Genomic DNA, 21,071 nt, shown 5'->3' with positions numbered 1-21,071 from the left:
GGCTCTGCGAGAGGGCAGTATGTCCAGTTTTCTTAATAAATTTAGAAAGGCTGGACAATTTATGGATGAAATGGATTATCTATACTTCTTGAATCAGGTCCGACAGAAACAGCATTGTTGCACTTGTTGATGATCTCTGGTGAGCTCGGGATGGGGACAGTGCAACTATTGTTGCTCTCCTTGACTTCTCAGTGGCTTTCAGTGCCATCAATTATGGTATCCTTTTGAGCCAGCTATGGGGTTTGGAGCTGGGCAGCAGACTCTAGTGTTGGTTTGGCTCCTTTCTCCAAGGCAGTCCCAATCGGTGTTGATAGGGAGTGAGAGGTCCAACCGACGGCCGCTCCTTTGTGATGTGCCGCAGGGCCTGTTATTTCTCCACTTTTTTAACATCTGTATTAAGCCACTGGGTAACCAGAGGTGGAAATATAAAGTTGGTATCATCAGCATACTGATATTCATCACCACAGGTTGAAATATCAGTATGCTGATGATACCCGACTTTATATTTCCACCTCTGGTGATCCAAGTGATGCTGAATCAAGTAATAGTTTCTTGAGCAGGGAGTAAATCAGGGCCTCCTTAAAAGGTCCCGGGGATGGGGTCTCTTCCTGTAATAAAGAACGTATCACTGCTTGGACCCATCTGACAGTCACCATCCTGGACGCTTTTATCAACTAGAAGGGACAAGGATTTAACTGGCAGGCAGATGCATTGACAGTGTCAAGGACCCTGTCCACTTCATCAGATCCAACAGAATCAAACTGTTCTCAGATGGTATGTAGCAAAACACTTTACAGACAAAAGATACTTTATTGGAAGGCTTTCATAAATTACATTAACAGAGTGGGAGACTAACATTCTACAGCAGAGATTATAAAACATTTCAATCAATAGGCTCCATTGTAACATTTCACGCAAGGCTTAAAAACCCAAATATTAGATTTTGCTGAGTCCTATCAACAGCAACAATGGTGACCATTGAAACGAAAAGACAATTCATCATCAAGTAAGGCTGGGCCTTTGAACATTCCTGAAACAAGTACAAGCACAAAATCTCTAGTAACTAGAAAAGTTTCTTTATATAATATATTCTCCATCTCCTAATTTTTAAATTTTGGCTCTACTTTTAAGAGAGACTATACTATATTAACAAACTTCCACTAACTTTCCAGCCTTACAGGAAAAAAAAAATAACAAATCCCTCTTGTGCTGTTTGATACACTAGAAAATGGCTATATTGTAATTAGGACATCACATTGTATAAAAACTTGTTTATTCCTTTAGTGTTGTGCATACCACCATATTATTACCATTATATAGTTATCCTAAAATGGACATTTGGGATGAGGGAAATGGACATTGCATTTGTTATGATACAAATGATGTGACTTATGTATTTGTGTTATTTGGACAATCAATCAAACAATGGAAGTACATAATTTATGGTGTTTGTATTATAAGCATCGTACATAATGCACATAATATTAATATCATCATTCCTTTTACTGGATGCCTAAGTTATCATATGAATCGATTTGTATCTGTTTGCTTCCTGTATCCACCTTATCTCATATATTTATGTGGAAGTGGGAATGGAAATATTTGAAAAATTGAGTATATGAGACCCAATCAAAGCAAAAAGAAAAAAGAAAAAAGAAAAAGAAATATAAGATTTTCAGCATATAGCTTGTGGAAAAACACTAGAATGAAGATTTCTAAGAAGAAAAAATATATTTTATAAAAATATAAAGTGATTCTGAAAAGTTCCTCAAAAGAAGAAATTATTCCCATATGATATATACTAGGCAATGTCACTCAGCTGGAAAAATACCAGGAATACATGCAAATATTATTTGGCTTGGTCCAGCCAAGACTAACAAGAAGCTATAAAATGGGAAGTGTAATATTTCTGAGTCATCACACAGAGACTGAGGTATTGTGCAGAGTAAATTCCTCTCCTAGATATTTTTTTTGGAACATTATTCCTAGTTGGCCAGGTAGACTTTGAACTTGAGGAGATGCATGATTGAAAAAAAAAGGAAGTGTCATTTTTAGTCCAGAATAAACAATAATAATTGTAAACCAGAATTTGTTTCTAAGTTAGCACTGATGTTGTGTTCAGGACCCTCTTTAAACTTTCAGCATGGAAGTAGCAGAAAATCTTGGAATGTAGGTGGCCTTTCCCACTAAGTTTTCTAATGAAGCCAGAACTACTTACTGGCTAAACCTTTGCAAAGCTGTTACAGGTAGTCTTCAATTTACAACCACAATTGTGCCCAAAATTCCTGTTGCTAAGTGAAAAATTTGTTAAGTGAGTTTTGCCCATTTTGCAACCTTTCTTGCTACAGTTGTTAAGTGAATCACTACAAGTGTTAACATTAGTAACACAGTTAAGTGAAGCTGGCGTCCCCATTGACTTTGCTTGGCAAAAGGGGATCACATGACTCCGGGACACTGCAGCCGTCATAAATACATGCCAGTTGCCAAGCATCCAAGTTTTTGATCATGTGACCACAGGGATGTGGCAACAGTTGTAAGTGTGAAAAACGGTCATGTCACTTTTTTCTTAAAGCCATCGTGAAGGAACTCCTCACTTTGTTCATCCTGACATTCCTTTCCTTCTCTTGTGTCAAACAGCTGTCCTTGAAGATATTCCTTCAATTTTGAGAAAAGGCAAATGCTGCATGCTACCAACTCTGAATGCAATGCCAGTTGGGGTAAGAGCATGTGATCACACTTTATAGTTGTATCTTGGATGGCTCATGAGGTATGAAGCCCAAGGTTGTCATGGTTACAGTAAAATTTTCATCTTGAACTTTGAAACTCTGCTTAACTATTGTTTCAAAGTTTTGAGAGCTGCAGTATAGTGCACTGAGCTGATAATTTGTCAGGTTCAAGGAAATCCACTGAAAAATACCATCTGCAGCCTCAACAACTATAAACAGTTTGATTTAATATTTATTATAATAAAATATTAATATAGTCACTGAATTCACAAATAGATGACTCTGGGCAGCTTACAATATTTTAAAAAATCCACCATATAATACAAATCCATATAATAGAAAACCAAACGCACCCCCCACCCCCAATGGTAACAGCAACACAATCAGATCAGGTTTTGTCTGCAGGCCTGCTGACAAATTCATGGTTTTAGGATTTTCTGGAAAAGCAACAGGATGGGGGACAAATGTACTTGTGATTGGGGGAATAATGTTCCATAAAAAAGGGACCACCACCAAGTTTTTCTGCCAAGTCTAGATTTTTTTTTTCTTTTGTTGGTGAAGCTTTGAGATTATATTGCCTCTACCTCAATTCACAATAACTGTGCCAACTGAAGTGAGAGAACAGATGCCCCCAAACATGCTGGAACTTCTAGCACATCAGTACTGCCATCTATTGGTGATGTATTACTTTGCAGGCATTATTTTTCATTATACTGTATCATCTTATGCAACTCCTCCTCTTCCTTCTCCTTTTGAATGATATCAAGTAACGAGGCAAATAAAAGATAGACTGTCCAGAGGAGGTGAAGAAACAGGAAAGGAGACAGCAACTGAGAAAACTGGGGAGAAGACGCATTGTTTTCCTTCCCTGGAAGCCATTTCCCATGGATGAAGTAATCTGCCCTACACTGACCAAGTGATGCTGTTCAGGTGCTGGCTTAGAGCCTAAAGTTTGGATGTGGGGAGACACCAGTTGCAACGCCACCTTAACAAGATAACTGTTGGTCTTTGGTCCCCTTGAGGTCAAGAGAATTGACGTCTCTGATGGGGTGGCACTATCCCAGATAGTTGGTGCTCAAGTTGGCTGAAAAGAGCAGGTGGCAGATGTAGCCAGGAGGACCTTAGCACAAATTCACCTTGTATGCCAATTGCAACCATCCCTGGACTAGGAGGGCCTCTCCTGGTCACTCATGCCTTAGTCAACTCCCATTTGGATTACTGCAATGTACTCTACATGGGACTATCCTTGAAGACCATCCAGAAACTGCAACTGGTCCAGAATGCAGCAGTACGTACAATTTTGGATTCCAATGGTTTGTCCAAGTAACACTGATGTGTCAGCATACTGCCTTTCAGTAGCTTTCTGGTACATTTCAAGGGGATGGTTATTACCTTTGAAGCCCTGCATGGCGCAAGACCAGGATCATGTGGGATCATCTTTCCCTGAGGGTTTCTGGCCACCCTACTAGATTAGATAGGGTAAATGTGTTCCAGATCCCCTCCCTTAAGTGTTGTTACCTGATGGGACTTTGGAGGCATGCCCCACCTTTAAAAATAGCCTCCCATCTAGGATCCAAGGGACTTCTACCATTTTAGCTCCTGGAAAGCCATGAAGACCTCGCTCTTCCTTCAAGCATTGGACTAGGATAGGGGTTGATTATATTAGCTTGTGGTTGGTGTGAGGAAGGTTGGAAGCCACTACTTTATTACTGTTTTTGTCTTTTTCTTTAGTACTTTTTTCTCTTTTGTCTTTTTTTTGCACCTTCTGAATTTTCATTCTAGTTTATTTTGTGTTAGCTTTTATATCTTTATTAAAAAGTTTCAATAAAATTATACACATATACAACCACAGGCAAAGTAATGTATAAAACCAACATGCATTTTGGCCATCACGGGCTATAAATGCATTAACAGATTAATCTGTAAGGTCTTAGGAATTTGCAGCATATCAGGATTGAGATGCCTTTATTTTTCTGATCACTGGTATATATATACATGAAAGCTGTAAGAAAAGGGAGCTTCCAAAGTTGTAATTTTAAATGAAGTCTTAGTCTGAAATTCTTAATCTAATGTCAAAAATAAACAATTTTCTGAAATCATTTTCTACTTTGCCAGTTCCTTAATTGCATATAGTAAACAAAGGATACAGAAAGAGATCTAGGGATTACACATCATTGGAAAACTATGTGGATGAAGAAAGAAGAGATGAAGCAATGTTTATGTTAGCATTTGTGGACTATGCTCTTTGACACTATTTTTTGATAACAGAAAGATTTTCAGAGTCAACCCCCCCAGAGAGAGAGAGAGAGAGAGAGAGAGAGAGAGAGAGAGAGAGAGAGAGAGAGAGACAGACAGACAGACAGACAGACAAGCCTAGTATAGGTAATCCTTATCTTAGAATGTAATGAAGCCTACCAGTCACAAGTTGTGGTGCTTGTTAAGTAAGGCACCCACATAAAGACCTCATTTAACAACCCCAATCCCTGCTCTCCCCATTGCAATTGTTAAGTGGGGCCCAAGGTGCTTTAGGGATATGGGGCATTGGGAGGCCTAGCACAGACCCAGGACCACATTACACCCACTGGGTCTCTTTCCTGCCCCCACGAGGTTTGGAAATTTGTGGCTGCTCTAAAACGGCACCCACTTATAGGAGGCACATGTGGCCTCCACTCTATAGGGAAGTTGAGGGGTGGAACAGTCAGCTGTCCTTTCTGAACATCTTTAGATCGCTGCTTTGCCCCTTGGCTTCCCTATACATTATGGAAGTCATGTGATGCCATCCCAGAAGCAGGCACCATTTTGGAGTGGCTGCAATTCATTATGACCACTCCTCAAATGGTGTCCAATTCCAAGATAGTGCAGCATGGGAGAGCAGGTACTTCCAGAAGAGATATATTAAATGACTGAAACATGATGAGGATGGGGAGGAGAGTCTGGGATCCAGTGGGTGAGAAGCAGGCCCAAGGCCAGTGGGGAACCAACAGGGCAGGATGGGAGGGACAAAAGGCAGGGTAGCCTCTGCAGCATCTTCGTGGCCCATTGCTAGTGTGGGCAGATTTCCAAGTGCCTGAGTTTTGTTCACATGATCAGGGCGGCACTGAACAGGCATAACTTTGGGCAAGGGTCATAAGTCCATTCAACACCTTTGAAATTTTGAATGGTTGCTGGCTGAATGGTTGTAACTCGAGGACTACCTGTATATAGATGTATGAAAAATAATTTAAAATTCTCATTCAGAAACCTGGCAAAGTGAACTACAGGATAAGAAAACATGAGAATGGCATACATAGCTCACTCTTATTTAATTTAGATGTGGGAATGAGAATGAAAGAGGACTACTAACTGCATTAATGGATGGAATAAGAACCAGGAAGCTAACGTTTGATCAAAATAGATAGTATTTGAGTATTTCAATCACATGACGAACTACAAAGCACTAACTTTATTTTAGTTCGTAACCTTCTGCAAACCTGGCATAAACTTTGTGCTTAGTTTATGCTTCAGTACCATGCATCCCAGAAAACTGGGTTAATTTAGCTAAGTTAACAAGTATCTAATTTGTTGCTGTATGCAATTTCCATATTTCTTACTAACCATGATGGCTTGGATTGCTATGAATTGGAATCTAATACCTGGAGGCTACATATTCCCTGTTTCTAACATATATGACCAAATCCTTAGCTGGAATACTTGTGAAACCAACCGAACACAAATTTCAGTCTATGTTTAAACAATCTACTTAGCCTTGCTTATTTAATCATGGTTGACTGAGTAATTTAAAGTTGATTGGGGTTACACAACATATAAGTCATGAATTATAAATAAAAGTAATTGGCTTTACAGAACATTAAGCCACAAACTAATCAACCACCTTATAGGCTTAATATGTTGTTTGAATTCAGATGTGGAATATAGCTGCTTTATTAATACTGCAAAATCTGTAACAAGATGTTTTCTCTAGGTGACTAAAACAGAAAAAGTTTACAAGGGACTCTATAAAGGTCAGTTAAGAATTGCCTTTACCAAGGTTCCTAATAATGAATGCTCTGATAGTATACAGATCAGACAAGCTTATGCAAACCTTTTTCGATCTCTGAGCAGGATATGCGAAGATATAGAAGGTAGCAGCCATTATATGTTAAGTAAGGGACACTTTATGAACTAATCAAGAAGTGGATTAACTGGTTTTAGCAATGCATGTTCTGAGAAACCTGTTTCACATACTGTTTTGCAACCCACTATATATGTCACTGTCTGGAAAGAGAGCTTGAATACTTGAGCTGGAATAGAATATGACAGCAAAAATGTTAAGGGAGACCAAGAACTGTGAACATATTGAGACAGTATTTTCATCTTTGTTCTTTTTTTAATTCCAAAGATTTGGTACACACCTTGCTTATCTATGACTAAATTAATCATGGCTTACTTAATCCAAATGTCTCAATTTGCACAACATATTGAACCAGAAACTAAACACTGGCTCAAAGTCACACAACATCCCTGGCTAACATTGGAATGGTTCGTAATAAGAGTATGTACTCTGAAGGTATGTAAGGACCTGCCTCAACTAGGTCTCTCAAAAAAGCAGAAAAATCTCGACTCTACAATGAGCATGGTTGCAGCCATTTTTCTCTTCATTCTAGTTTACCACATAGAATGGAGGGAGGGGGGCTTGCCCAGGTACTAGTCAAAATAATCTTCTGTCCCGTGGGAACCAAGGACATCTACTGTTCCCACGATCAGGGACTGGGCGGTGTATGAACATTTTTTGTACTGTTACTTTGTAACTAATAAACATGTTCTTTGAGGAATTTCCAAACCTCGGAGTTCTGCTTTATTTGTCTCTGTCTGTCCGAACCATGACAGTAGACTTACAAAGCCCTTTGTAGCTCTGTGTTTTCATGAGATTCCTGCCCCCCCTTTTAACTTTTTTTTTCTTTTCTCAGCAAAGATAAAATACAAAACAGAAAAACAGAAAAAAGAGATTAACAAATATCCAACACTAATAACAAAAAAGCATCTTGTGTACAAAAAAAAAGTAAACCTCCAAATATAAGTAAATCTAACATTAAAACACAAAAAAAATCCACCTTGGCTAAATGCTGAAAGGTACATCCCAAAATAATATGTTCTCCTCCCTTACGTAATGAGCCTACAAATAATTATAAACTTTCCCATCTATATTTCACAAAAAAAATGCTACATTAGATAGCAGCATATTTGTATATGCATAATTTACTATATTTGTATAATAATTAAATCAATCCAACATTTGCTCACAAGAGATTTTCCCCTTTATTTACCAACCCATGTTAAATCAACCAAAATTTATTATTTCAACTCTATATTAGTGTTTCTCAATCTCAGTTTCTTTCATATGTGTAAACTTCCAGGTTGGTTAGGAAATTCTGGGAGTTGAAATCCACACATCTTAAAGTTGCTGAGGTAGCAATAAAAGGTTGGCCTCCCAAGGCTTGGCTAACTGCCTCTTGAGTACGGAGCACTTTTCTTAAATAGATGCTTGCTTTAACATCTGTAAAGCAACAAGCTATATTCATACAACATATTCCTCTATGGTTAAAAGAACCTTTCTGGCATAAGAGAATGAACTATACCAGTGGTGGCGAACCTATGGCACGCATGCTCTTCTCTCTGTGGGCATGCATGCCGTTGCGCCAGCCTCGCCTCCCCCTGGCCCAGCCCTGCTTCCCCCCGCAGCCCCCTCCTCACTAGCAGCCCCCTCGGAGAAGAGTTGTCTCCGGGCATGGCCCATGCGGAACAGCACAGCCAAGGACATGGCAGCCGGGCAGCAGGGACAAGATTTCACCCTTCCGCCCCGTCACATGCAGATGATGCTGTGGGGTGCGGGCGGAGGGCGTGACCGCCATGGCGCTGCTGGGCCGCCTGGGCGATTTGCTGCAGCAGGCCGTGGAGGCGGTGGGTGGCCCTGCGGGGGGCGGAGTGGGGGTGGGAGTGGAGTGGGTCGGGCAAGGGTGGAGTGGGGGCGGCTTTTGGGCACTTGGTCTCTAAAAGGTTCACCATCACTGAACCATACTGTAATTAACCACACAGGCTGAATATACATAACACCACAAACCAACAATAAGCCTACCATATTGTACTTTAGTCAAGAATGTTCTTGTTCACTCAACTATTTAACATATTCAGTACATTATCACCAAATATTAAACCTCTGCAGCATTTTACAAATAGGGAATAGTATTTTAAATCAGGAAATTAGAGGTATTTTACTCTGTTTTGACAGAATTTAATTGTTATATATTTAACTGAAGATTTTTTATGTGTGTACTTTTATTCTCTGTTACAGTATTCTATTTCAGTGGCATATGTTATCTACCATATTTTTAGTTTTCTGTTAGAAATAATTTAAAGAATCAGATTAATGTAGGCTTACCAGAGACATCTGGCAAAAGGAGTACACATCCTCCTCATGTGTCTAATCTGGCAAGCATAACCTTAAAATTAAATATCATTTAACTTTTGAGTATCTTGTTTTTTTTTTATAAAAAAACCCACATTGTTTTAATAATAGCCATTCAAATCTTTGTGCATTGTGGCCTTATAAATTGTCTAACTCTTTCTCTTGTCCACTGATAGATTCTACAGCCTAGTTTTATGTTATTTATTACCTTACTCTAGCAATTGGCTTCAATCAGCCCCTTCAATTCTATGATCACTAGACTATAGATCACATGACTTAAACATTTTTATGGTGTAATTTGGAAAGCATATAGTCAATTCCATATTATCACTAGGATATGTTCTTGAAAATAAAAATTTGTTGAAAAGGTATTGCAATTCAGAAAAGTCTTCCTCATTCTGGAAAAAGTAATTTCATATATATATATATGTAAGCCTAAGAGCACATATTTGCAGTTTTTCACTTAATTGAAGATGTCAAGAAAGTTAAACAATTAGTGTGTCCTCTTTTCCCCCATTTGACATCTAAACATCTTTTGGCTGTTTAGATATCTGATAACCCTAGATCAGGGGTAGGCAACTCCCAGAATTCGTGATCCAGTTATGCTGGCTCAGGAATTCTGGGAGTTGAAGTTCATGAATCATAAAAGAGCCAAGGTTGCCCATCCCTGCCCTAGATGAATGGATGAATAATATGACTGTAGAGCCAGTTAGGTGTAGTTGTTAAGGCATTAGGTTAGAAGCCAGGAGATGCTGACTTCTAGTCCCACTGTGGGCACAAAAGCAGCTGGGTGACTTTTGGCCAGTCAATTTCTCTCAGCCCTAGGAAGGAGGAAATGGCAAAAGCACTTTTGAAAAACCTTGCCAAGAAACCAGTAGAGACTTGACCAAGCAATCTCCCAGACTCAGACATAACTGAACAAAAGAAAAGAAAGAAAAAGTCAGTTCTGCATTTTGATTTGTTTTTGAAAGACTTGAATATACAGCAATAGCAATTTCAGTAGAATCAAAGTTTCTAACAGTGAACTGCACAATTTAGATTGCAATCCTACATCCACTTATATTTATTTTTGAGTAAAAATAGCATGCAAATGCGAGCAGATGTATAGGGAGGAAGGTTAACAGTGTTCCATGAGCCTCTACTATAGTCATGCTGGGCACATGACTATGGAAAAGCCTTCGGACAAGGCTGGCTCCCTCTGCTAAGAAACGGAGATAAGCACCGCCTCCTAGAGGCGGACACAGCTGAAAAAGGGAAACCTTTACCTTTACCATCTCAACTTAGAAAAAAACATGGGCTGAAGTGAGGATCTCAGAAAACAAGGGGAAAAAATAAGAAAAATAAAAATCAATATTTACTAGTCAATAAAAATCTAGACGTACTTGAAGCGTTTCGCAGTGTAAAATGGAGTATAAGGCTGTAGAAGCTCCTTTGTTCCCTTGCACCGTAATTTCCTATCCAAAATATACTGTTTCCTCCTTTCCTGAAAAAGTTCAAAGTAGCTAGCCATGTTAAAATCTGTCACACTACCCTAATCAGATTAATATTACCTTCTCCCCAAAGACCCGATAATTAGGAATTAACATTAATCCGGAAGTTTGTATTTTTTTTAAATTGCCTTTTACTGCTTTTGAGGTCATAAGCATTTAAAGGCTCTCAAGCTAATGCTGGGCTTTGACCTCTAAATCAAAGACTATTCTTCACTCTACAGCTTTAGTAGTAATTAAAAAATGTTTTAACAAATTATTGCATTCATCAGGGCTTTGTATGTACTTTTATCTATTACTATTGGAAGTCGCTCTTCTGAGATCCCAGCTGGCGACGAATTAATATTGGAAAACAACACTATTGATCGCATTGACTTGGCACATCTGTTTTTCACCCTCCTTTTTTAATGCCATAAACATTTAAAGCGATTAAATTCAACACTATTTACCCGTCCCCATCAGGAACGCCTATTTCTGCGAGCCTCGACTACCGCCAGGGGGCGCTCGTCCGTAGCAGACGGCAAGGTCCTATGGGTCCCCGGCTTGCTGCCTGTTTGCCGATTGGCTGAGAACTTGGTTTACATCCTGACGCGAGGAAGGGCCTGACGTTCGTGCGCTGCTGCCGTAGTCGCGACGAAGCCTGCGCTTCGGCGCTTGTCTCGCGCGCGGGTCTCGGCACCATGGTCCTGGTCGGCTTAAGATCTGCTTGGACCAGGCCGAAGTGGGGCTGGCGCTGCGGCCTCTGAAAAGCAGTATCAACACTAGGGCCGTTCCGTTTCACTTTTCCGGAGAAGGCGGGGGGACCGTGCTCCGGGTTCGCTGCCTCCTGCCAGGTAAGTCGGCCAAACTCCTCCCGTTCCCGTTCCTCCCCCCACAGAGTAGAGGGGGGTCTGTAACGTCCCAACCGGAAGTATTTTTCCTGCGTCAAGCCCCGCCCCCAAAAGGACGGCTCGCTTCTCTGCTCGATCCCTGCCCCTAATTAGCACCTGATGTGAAAGGACTCCATTGTGCGACTTTCGCAGTTGCCGTAAAACGGAGCTTCCTCGGGGTACGGAAGTAGGTTTGTTTCTCCGAGCGATGTCTCTCCAGCGGGAGAGAGGCTGACTTCGGAAAGGACACACGGAAAGGTTCGGTTGAATCGGGTGGACTCACTGGTAAGCCCCAAGACTCTGTGCAAAGCCGTGTCGTACTCCGCCTCCTGTATCCGTAGGCTAAATGAATTAAAGAAATGGAGCTCACTTGCAATTTGACCATAGACATGTTTGTTCAAGCCACTGAGCTAAGTAGAATGCATTGCTTAGCCAGGGTCTTCAAGAGTACTTCATGGACAAGTCTGACCATCTGTCATACTTAGGTTTGCCACCCGACAGGGCTATTTTTGTGAGCAGACAGAACATTCCCTGAAAATGTTTCTTGTCAGAGCTTTTTTTTTTTTGAGCCAATACCTGGCTCAAAATCTGGCCATGCATTGTTTAATTTGTTTTTATTCTGTTAGACTAGAGCAGGGGTAGGCAACCTTGGCTCTTTTATGACTCTGGACTTCAACTCCCAGAATTCCTGAGCCAGCTGTGCTCAGGAATTCTGGGAGTTGAAGTCCACGAGTCATAAAAGAGCCAAGGTTGCCTACCCCTGGACTAGAGCAATGGCCCCCAACCTTTTGGGACCTGTGGAGAGAGGTTTTTCCATGGAGCAAGAGGAAGCGTGGTTTCACATGCTGCCTGCATCTCACAGATGGGGCTTTGCTTGTTTGTGTGGCCCAGTTTCTGCATGATGTTGCCTGGTGCCGGATCAGGGACCCTGCCCTAGAGAACTCACTGGGGTTTACAGTTTAAAACATTAATCTCATCATCATCATCATCATCATTAGGTCCTGTGCAGAGCACATTAGACAGCAAGTGTTTTCCAGTGGTTTTGATCATTTGCAGTATTTTTGGCCTTGTCCCATGGGACATGGATAATCTTAATCTTCCTTAAATATTTGACATCAAGTTTTCTGAGACTGGCGTTGTTTCCTCTTTTCTCCAGGAGGTATTCAATGTAATGCAATTTTTGGATGCCAGTCTTTAGGCATATATAAGATATGGCCAATAAAATACATTCCACATTCATTCATAGTTCTTAATAGGTGTTCTAAATCTGATCTTTGTAGTACCTCTTCACTAGTGAGGCCACAGAGGATTCTTCTCAAGCAGCATTGTTAGAAAACATTTAATCGTTTAACCATCTTGATTATACAGTTCCATGTTTCATAAGCCTATATTGCAGTTGGTATGATAATACCCCTGAAAAGTTTTATCTTTGTGGTAATACTCATGTGCTGGAAGAAAAATAGTCCAGCATCATGAGTGTTTCAAGAATAGATGCATCAGTGTTTCATTACAGTAAAGTATTATAACTTCAATATAATATGAAATAATACTTGCCTATGTGTCCTTAGATAGTCACAGTGATGTTACATTCATTCCACACATGCTGTTTGCCCTTCTCTGTGACACCTGTGAATGATTGATGGTAACTGATTCTACCCTAGCTTTGAAAAAAGGAATTGCTTACTTGGAAACTTTTGGCTAGTTAATTAAATACATATTTTTATGGTTATCAGTAAAGCTGCTTATCTCAAAAATGTCAGTAGTGCTGGGTGGGTCAGGTATTTCTTTTGAGATGTTAGCTTGTTTAGTAACACGTGGCACTTATCACTATGATATTCTTATGATTATGATCTTATGATTCTTGATATTTACAAGTATTTAAACTTTTCGTACTATAAAGTTTAATGAGCACTGTATCTGCAGTGGAGCTTTTAACTTTAAATCATAACTTACTAAATTGTAGAATAAAATAGAAAATATTGGAAGCAGCATTCCATGAGATATAAAAGAGTTGCTGTCTGCAAAATAATAGTATCTTACTGTGTATCTGTATTACTATAATGGGATTTAATAAGCTTCACTCATTAAATAGAGGGCCATTCAGCCATTTTACTGAAAGATTTACTTCCATGTGGTTACATTTAATTTGTACATATAGAAACAGAAGTGAGTGTGCCCTTTTTCTTTTTAAGATATTTATTGTATTAATTTCTCATTTAAGAAACAGGCCTGTATCCAATTGCTGAAGTGAAAATTGTTTTCTTTCATGGTCCCTGAGCTTGGATGATTCTTCCAGGGACTGTTTGGGGTGTGGGGATATAGTTTGTGGCATGAAAGGAAAATAGTCAAGATTCATTAAATGAAAGTAATGCATTTTTTCTGTTATTCAGATTTGTGTCTTTAGGGTCTAAAAGAGTGTTTTAATTTGTAAAGTTTCAGTGTTGATTGTTACATCATACCATAGTTTTATGCTATGAAAAATGAGCATAAAATATGGACATCACATATTATGCCTTTTCTTTCCATTTAGCAACGTGAAGGGCTCTAGCAGAGATCAGTTTTACTTCCCCCCAAACTTGTCTTATTCTATACAATTGCTGATGATATAAAATAACCTTCTGCAGTCTAAGATACGTTGAACAACAGCTCATTTCATCCACAGCCCCTGTGGGCAATTTATCTTGTTGATAATGATTGATGCTGTAGCCCAACTCATTTAGCTTTATCCATGTAGTATTTAATAATTACTTTTGACATTTTATACCTAGTAGCTAGGCATCTAATTTCCTTAATTTAATTTAAATTAAAATGTATTATGAGAAACAAGCATTTTTTTTCTAACCATGATCCTAAATATTTTTAGGAATCCAGGGCATCTTTGATGTTGGGTTTATTATGAAATTAGTTAATAGTTGTACTACTAAGTTTTCAAAAATAATTATTTTCTAGATTGATATGAATGCTAATTTATTATGCTGAATTATGGCAGAAACAATTGAAGTTCAATTTTGTACTGCAGCATGTATATTTTATGTACCTGCACTTTTTATTCCTCCTTAAAAACAGGTTTACAGTCTTTTAAAGCTTGCCTCATTACTTGATTTTCAAGCTATGGTGGCTATATATATATATATATATTTATCAATGCATATTGCATAGTATTGTAAAGAGCAAAATGAGGTTGCTTAGGGCTGCCTCATTGATGATAATTGTGGAATATACGTCCTTGGTAAATGTCCCCCCCTCCCCCCCGTATCATTTTAGCAGTTCTTCTAAAAGTTTTTTGTTTGTTCCACAGTAAAATTTTCTTGTTTGGATTCAGGCATTATTTTTATATAATACTGTTTTTGGTTCTCTTGATTATTAAATTATTATTAAATTATATAGCATTTAGAATTCAGTTTGGACAGAAAATGTTGCTTAAATAAACCAATACTATTGCTTTTGTAGCCATCTTAAAATTATGTGGAGATGGGGCAGTGGAGATGATTCAGTCCCTAAATCTGAAGTAAGTATTTATTTAAAATCTTATTTACTTAAAATCTATTTGACTTTATTAATTCAAAGTTTCTATATCTCAGATGTCTGACGTATGGGAGATTTCCGAATCCTTGGTGTGGCTTTTTATTCATGAGTGAAATGTAAAATAGATAAAGCAGTGGTGACACTGTGTTTTTAGTTTTAGTTTATTTTGTCACTATAATGGTAAGAAATTTCAATTCTAGCATTCATTGTAACACCTATCTTTAAGAATTCATGGAATTCTTATATTTCTTATTTAAATCCTGTTTTGGGTTTGTTTTGAATAATGACAAAGTGGGATAGAAATGGTATAAATAATGTATTACAGTAATACGTACAATTTTGATACTGCAAAAATATTTTCTTTGTCACTAGGTTCATGGGCCTTCTCAAGTAGCAAGCATGTCTTTGGCAGATTTGACTGAACAGCTGGCTCAAACTAAACAATTAGTAGCACAACTCAAAGAACTTGTCAAAGAAAAAGATAATGACTTACACAAGAAAGATAAACAATTAAAGGTATTGTGTGTGTTTGGGGAGAACTTCCAGTTGTTTTTGAGGCAAACTGCTTTTCTGATATACCGTCTTAAGTATTTTAGATTGGTGTTTGAAATTGTGATTATAACTAGGTACAGCTTCCTTCTAATCTATTTTAGGTTTGTATAAGTTATCACATTTGGTTGTCACTCAAAATGCACAATTTCTTATGTATGAACAGATGCTGTTGATATGGTTAAAATTAGTAGTAGTTTTAACCATTCAGTCGCCTCTGACTCTTGGTGACTATAGGCAAGTGCTCTCCATGCTACCATCAAGGACAGCTTTTTTAGTTGCGAGATGTTAATTTTTATATCAGCTTTGGTGGCATCAAGCCAGTGAGTTCTTTGCTTGCTCTTTCCTCTTGTTCCACTAACCATTCCTAGCATCATTGACTTCTCCAATGAATTTGCACACATGATGTGGCCAAAGTAAATTAGACATAATCTTGTAATTTTGGCTTCTAGTGATGTTTTTGGTTTTATATGATTCAGCACCTCACTGTTGGTTGCTGTGGCTGTTCATAGTATACAAAATAATTTACGCCAGCACCATAGTTCAAAGGTGTCAATTTTTCTTTGATCAGCCATTCTTAGTGTCCAGCTCACACCCATACATCATTATAGGGAAGACTATTGCTCTAAAAAAGCCTGATTTTTGTATTTATATCAATATCTCTGCTTTTCCAGGTCTTATTTATTAAGCAATGCCTAAGGTTATCCTCGGTTTGATTTCTGATGTAGAATTGTGATTGTGAACTATTTTTGATCCAAGGAAGAAAAATTCTTTAACTAAAATCAACTTCGTTGATTTTAAACACCTTGTGTCCATCTGCAGTTGTTGTTATTATGTTTCTTTTGCTATGGTTAAAATTATCCTCTCTAAATAGGTAGCTATAGCATATGATTTCACCTGTCTTGAAAGTTATTTCGAAGGAATATATACTTTTATATTTCATCTATTTAGATATTGATATACATGGTTGTAATTAAAATTATGTCTGCAAACTGTATTTTGTTTTAAAATAATGTATATACTCTACAGGAAGAAAAAGAAGCTTCTGACACCAAGATTTCCAAATTAAAACTTCAGAACAAAGCCAAAGTAGCATCATTAACTTCACAATTAGAAGAACTTAAGAAGCAACTACCAGGAAATGCAGTACAAGATGGAAAATCTGGTCAAAAGAGAGTGAGTTCTATCCTTAAAAATAATATCGATTATAAGGCAGCTTTCCCTAACAAGTTCTTCTACAGTTGGTGTCCAGCATGGTCGTTAGGGAAAAGGCCTGTGGAGACTCAGTGGGGGAGGGAAGGCCTAAGGCAGCGGTTCTCAACCTATGGGTCGCGACCCCATTTGGGGTCGAACGACCATTTTACGGGGGTCGCCAAACAACGCGATCCGCCATTTTTCCCCCTCGGGGGGGCCGCGCATGCGCGCTGCGCATGGGGGTGCCACGCATGCGTGCTGCGCCGCGCATGGGGGCACGTCCGTGTGACGGGGGTCGCTGTCACACAAAGGTTGAGAACCGCTGGCCTAAGGGGACCCGATGAGGGAAGGAAAAGACCAGCACGTATCCAAAGGGAGGGACATGCAGCATGGGGTGTCTTGGGGTGAGGGAGGCCTTGGGATGCCCAGGCAGGTGGGCCTTGGCCTGCGCTAGACCTCTTTGCCTCACCCATCCCTGATGCACCTCGTGCTCTGTTTAACAACTGATGCATTTGTTTAACAGCTGCATCAGGGAGAGCAGGGAGGGGGGCTCGTTCAGTTAGACCATCTCATTTCATGGCTGTCATGACATATGATTGTAATGTGCAGGCTCCATTACAGTTGTATATCCAGGACTACCTGTAGTTAACTACAACTGAAAAGATAGATTGCTTGTTGAACTGCACAGTGGAAAGCTTGTGATGTAAACTGTGGTCAGATTTATTTTATATCTGATTTTCCAGATGTATTTAGGTGTATGTATAATTTGAATCAGTACAACACAATTCTAGTAATGTGTTTTAAAAGAATAATAATAATAATAATAATAATAATAATAATAATAATAATAATGTTGGAAGGGACCTTGGAGGTCATCTAGTCCAACCCCCTGCTCAGGCAGGAAACCCTATACCATTTTGGACAAATGGCCGTCCAATTTCTTCTTAAAAACTTCCAGTGTTGGAGCATTCACCGCTTCTGGAGGCAGGTTGTTCCACTGGTTAATTGTCCCAACTGTCAGGAAATTTCTCCTTAGTTCTAGGTTGCTTCTCTCCTTGATTAGTTTCCATCCATTGCTTCTTGTCCTGCCTTCAGGTGCCTTGGAAAATAGCTTGACTCCCTCTTCTTTGTGGCAGCCCCTGAGATATTGGAACACTGCTATCATGTCCCCCCTTGTCCTTCTCTTCGTTAAACTAGACATACCCAATTCCAGCAACTGTTCCTTATATGTTTTAGCCTCCAGTCCCTAATCATCTTTGTTGCTCTTCTCTGTGCCAATCTGTTCATGTATTCTCCTCTAAATGAGCTATTTGTAAATCTTGCTAAGTTTGTTCGACATATGAATATAATATTTTTTTGCGCCCACCCTCAACTCTCTTACTTCATTGCAACCAGGAGAACAGCGGATGCGTTCCAAAACATAGCTACTGAAATAAGTCTGAAACTAGCACCACTTGCAACTGGTGTTAGTTTTAAATCTAATTCAGTAGCTGTGTTTTAGAATTAGTTTGTTAGAAATCATTCTGCAAAGGTAAAAGGCCCTGTAATAAGATGCAGCATTTAAGGAATCTGGAGTGTCTCTATCTTGTCCAAATCTTTAAAATTCAAAATTTTTTAAAATAAATTTTCCATTTCTTTCTCAAAATATGAGGAGGGATAGAACATTTTATATTTGAATTAGGAATGGCTTTGTACTGACCTCAAACAATCAAGGTGCAAGACCTCAAGCTTCCACCATCCTAAGCCATCAAATAAGTTGACTGTGATTAACGTTTTAGGACACAAACAAGAATAGAATTAATTTTGTTTCTACTTGGAAACAGCTTTTGGATTTTGTGCTTCAGGTGAAAAAAATTGAAACTTTGATTTTGGCTTTTGCTGATTATATAGGTTTGATATAGAAATGGTTAGTACCGGTATATATTATTATATAAAAGTAAAAAGTTGAGGTTTTATGCTATTACCATATTCTGCTGCACCAAAAAGAGTCAGAACTCAATGCTTTTTCTTTTCTTTTCCTTTCTGCCCTACACTTTTCCCCCTTCCCTTTTCCATCTCTTATTTTCCTATTATTTTGTTTCACATTTTTGTATTTTATACTATACTTTGATAAACTCATACAATTCTGTTTTAGGACACAAACAAAAGTATTCTATTCTGAATACTTTTTATTCATACCTCAAATTCTGCTCTGCATTTCAAAAAAATTGCCCTAGCCAGGTTAAAATTTAAAAAAGAACTCTGAAGAATGTTGTATTATTTTTTAATTGAAAAAAATATTTCTGCTGTAGTACTGCCTGCCAGGAATGTGACTATTCTAAATATTTTACTTTTTGTTTTATTGGAAGCTAACTTTTTAAATGTATGTTTTCAGAGTGATCAAGATAGTGCTGCTGCAAGTCGTGGAAAAATATTGGTGCTCAGAAAGAAGGTTGAAGAATTAGAAACACTGAATGCCCAAAAAAATGAAGAGCTCCAACAAAAGGTAAATTTGTATGAGCTTATTTTTTATCTTGAGTGTTAGTGCTACTACTTAAAGATGTATTTTCTGAAATGTATCTAAAGCTGCTGATCATAGAGCTGAAACATTCATGTTTTTTATTGATTAAAAAAGAATGTTACTATAATTTCTCTGTAGTTTGACCTAGATCTCTTGCAACCTATAAAGCAGAAAAAGTATGCTTTACATCAACCAGTAATCGGTTCCATGGAGAGAGGTTTTTACGTAGACCTCAAGGTTTAATTTTTAAATTAAATACTTTAATTGTTTATAGAATATCCTTTTCTACTCTGTTGCCTGAAATAGTACTGTAAAACCTTTATTTCAGTGACTGCCGTTTTGCACTGTTTGGATGTCACAGACAAAATTTCTGAGTATATCCTGAAATAATGGACAAATCTGCTACATTCAAAGCTATCTGCACGAGGCAGTTAAATTTATCTTAGTTTTAGAGCAACCACAGTAATGTGTCATTTGCATAATGAAGTTATTACTCATCTGATGTAAATTACACCATTTGTGTCAATTTACATTATTTGCATAATTGATAGAAGTGATATGCTAATAGAACAGACATTCAAAGCCAGATACTCTCCTAGGTATTAATATGGAGAATGAAGTACAAGTAGTCCTATTTTAACATCCAGAACTGTGACTGGATGTGACTCTGCTTTCTGCTTTCTTTTTCCTCATCTTCCCACCCTTTGGACTGCTCCTCCTGGACATGGAGTAATTGACAAGTTAGGAATTAATGTTTGTATTTACATTCATTGGAGAGGAATGAATTACAGACACAATGTGGAATACACATTAAAAGGAATATGGTAGTGTTGGCAGTCCTGAACTTGTTTGGGGATGGGAGGCACAAGTGTGCTACACATACAGCCAAATGTGTGCATGTGTATTCTTACTATCTTGGATTCCTTTGTCTCTAGTATCTCCACTCTGGGCAGTGGGGCAGGGAGGAAAAAAATGGTCAGAAGAGATTGTCTACCGATATTATTTGGGTTTTTCCCCCCCTCCCTTCCCATACTTGTGTAAGACGTTTTTCTGCTCTGCAGAGGGGAATATTTGGACATGCCAACACTACACATTTCTTTCTATGTGTAATCTCAGTTGTCTGCCTGCTTATTTTTTTTTTTTTTTTTGCAATCCCTTCTTCTCTAATCTTTTCTCTCTGGAAATGGGGGAAAAATAGGCAAAGGATAGCAAACAGATACATTACTGACTATAATGGCGATCATATCAATGAAGGATGCTACAAAAGTAATAAATGTGGGTATTGTTCGTACAGTTGTTTTTCAGTACTGTTGTAACTTCAAATGATTGCTGCAAGACAGCCAATAAACAAGGTCTACCTGTAAGACAAATAAATGGTATCTTCTTAGTAAGAATCAGATACCTTACACAAGTGGCAATTTTTTTTTATACGTATATAGGTCAACCCAACATTTGGGTGAAAAAAAATCTGCCATTAAAAAAAAGAATGAGGTTTAATGAGAGAAAATAATAGAAAGAATGTAATTTTAGTATGATAGATATCTAATTAATTAAGTATTCTAGGCCATATTTGTAGGGCAAAACAAAATCTCGTAGGATGGCTTACAGTAATGAAATCATTATACCAAAGTATGTTAATAAAATCCTCAGATACGTATAATTGAAATATTATAGGTCTGGCTGGAATCCAGGGCACACATAATGGGAATAAGAATATTGGACATGCTTAAAAGCTGGTAGGGGTGGAGGCTGTTAAACTGGTTGCTATTCCTTTCGTAT

General features: G+C 38.4%; 1 protein-coding gene across 9 annotated transcripts in view; it reads left to right on the top strand.

The window, feature by feature from the left end:
• Window positions 1–11,142: 11,142 nt before the first annotated feature.
• LOC120314095 (golgin subfamily B member 1-like) overlaps window positions 11,143–21,071 on the top strand; it is a 53,085-nt gene continuing 43,156 nt past the window's right edge. For 3 of the 9 annotated variants that reach the window (XM_039356832.1, XM_039356829.1, XM_039356827.1), the window contains exons 1-5: window positions 11,146–11,488; window positions 14,975–15,032; window positions 15,422–15,565; window positions 16,628–16,774; window positions 19,167–19,277. In XM_039356832.1, the coding sequence (XP_039212766.1) occupies window positions 14,988–15,032; window positions 15,422–15,565; window positions 16,628–16,774; window positions 19,167–19,277 (447 nt within the window). In that variant the 5' untranslated portion in view covers window positions 11,146–11,488; window positions 14,975–14,987. Of the gene's footprint in view, window positions 11,489–11,619; window positions 11,810–14,974; window positions 15,033–15,421; window positions 15,566–16,627; window positions 16,775–19,166; window positions 19,278–21,071 lie in introns of those variants that run through there. The other 6 variants (XM_039356826.1, XM_039356825.1, XM_039356828.1 and 3 more) reach the window with 5 other exon arrangements.

This window comes from Crotalus tigris, unplaced genomic scaffold (assembly GCF_016545835.1).
Source record: "Crotalus tigris isolate CLP2741 ecotype Arizona unplaced genomic scaffold, ASM1654583v1 scf7180000018831.1652172, whole genome shotgun sequence".
NCBI lineage: Eukaryota > Metazoa > Chordata > Lepidosauria > Squamata > Viperidae > Crotalus > Crotalus tigris.
This window is presented reverse-complemented; position numbering and strand designations above follow the sequence as displayed.